At 35.0% G+C, this 1,678-nt stretch overlaps 1 protein-coding gene across 1 annotated transcript in view; it reads right to left on the bottom strand.

Annotated features, from left to right (window-relative positions):
* Nucleotides 771-1,678, bottom strand: part of LOC107646253 (kinesin-like protein KIN-7K, chloroplastic) — an 11,617-nt gene continuing 10,709 nt past the window's right edge. Inside the window, 1 exon segment of the mRNA XM_016350450.1 lies at nt 771-1,664. Within this exon segment, the coding sequence (XP_016205936.1) occupies nt 1,113-1,664 (552 nt within the window). The 3' untranslated portion in view covers nt 771-1,112.

The following is a 1,678-nucleotide window of genomic DNA, read 5'->3' as shown; positions in this document are numbered from 1 at the left end:
TTTTATAAATTAGCTTTTAAATTTAACATTAACTTATATATTGCCTAACCTATTCCTAAACAGTATAACATTTTAAATTTATATTATATAGTATAATTATTTTAGCTCTTCCTGCATTAGCGCGTGTTAATCTAGTTAAAATCTATTTTAAAGGCTTAGATTCTGAACTATCTAATCTAGCTATGACTAGTACAATATTTATTGAGAAAGTTATATGTAGAATGATTTCTTAATTCAAGTTAGGGTAAATCGACCAGATCAGTTAAAACTATAAATTTATATTAATACTCCCAAAACATTATGATAGCAAAAAGTAATTAACGTTTTCGCGAGATAGATACAGTTGCATTTGTACGAAGTCTAACATAGGCATATAATAAGGCAACAATGAAAAGCCATTACTTGACGTGCTGCCTATACATTATGAAATCAATTTCATTCTATTACATCGAAGATGTGGTTGATTTTTTTTTTTTTATGTTGGGTTTTATATAGCTCTTTTGAATTTTGTGAATTTATGCAGTTCATTCAAAGAACTTAACAGTTTCCTATTGACCATGTTAAGCTAGCATGCATGCATGCGTAGCCAACTTTATGATACTACACTAGCCTAGAAGTTACTGAAATTAATCATATATGTACTAAATGAACCTTGTGAAGTTAAATTATTTGACCTTGTAATAGAGCTTGAATTCGATAAATCATCTCTACCATTTTGTACCAAGATGCTTAATAATCCCTCTGTTTCTCAACTGATTAGCAGTATACAGTTAAAGGGTCAAACACAATCGCAACTTCATTATGAATGAACATTAGAAACCAATAATATTACTTTACATGCATTAAAACATTATCCCTATAGAGATGCGAACCAAATAAAAAGGGGGCAAATTAGCACAACATTTGGAGCAATGAAGGAAAGAAGGGAAGCAAGGATTATACAAATGGGGGAGCCTTTTTTTATATGGACCAAAAAGGAAAATGATGGAGGGGGAAGAGAAAAGCACACATTCCTGTGAAAAAACAAATCTTTACACACTCCTCTCTGAAACCACTCCTATCAAAACCAAATTCTGATAAGCTAACAATGGATCAACTCGAAAGCCACAATATCAAATGTCAAACTCATTAAATTGAAACTCTCTGGTTGACGCAGAAGCATCATTGTCAGCTCCTTGCGACTTTTTTAACTTTGCCACAAGAACCCACATGTTAGCAAGCTCGTTTTCAAGATACGCTTCTCTTTGCTTAGATTCCTCAACCTTTCTTTGAAGCTCGGCCTCCTTCTGATCTCTCTCTAAAAGAGCAGCTTCATATGAAAGTTCCCTTTCTTTACTCAAGGCTAATTCTCTCTTGACATCTGCATTTGACCCACCCTGATCATTTCGTCTGAGTCTACCATGACTTTCCCTTCGTCCATTTTGTACAGTTCCACTGGTTCTGCGCTGCGAAGATGAATTCTTGGATGCAGCTAGCTCCGCAGCTAGTCTTTCATTATGATTCATGAGTTTGGCAACTTCTTCTGACAATGCCTTGAGCTCAACAGCAGCAGCTGAAGCTAGTCCTTTAGCATATGAACTCTCTTCTGCCAGTTTCTGATTTCGAAGTTCTAGCTGGTCTTTTGCATCTGTTAGTTCTTTCACCTTCTGCTTCAGCTCTTCTATCTGTGCGGAAAATC

This window comes from Arachis ipaensis, chromosome B06 (genome assembly GCF_000816755.2).
Source record: "Arachis ipaensis cultivar K30076 chromosome B06, Araip1.1, whole genome shotgun sequence".
In the NCBI taxonomy this organism is placed as follows: Eukaryota; Viridiplantae; Streptophyta; class Magnoliopsida; order Fabales; family Fabaceae; genus Arachis; species Arachis ipaensis.
Note: the sequence above shows the minus strand (reverse complement) of the source record. Positions and strands in the feature narration are given on the sequence as shown.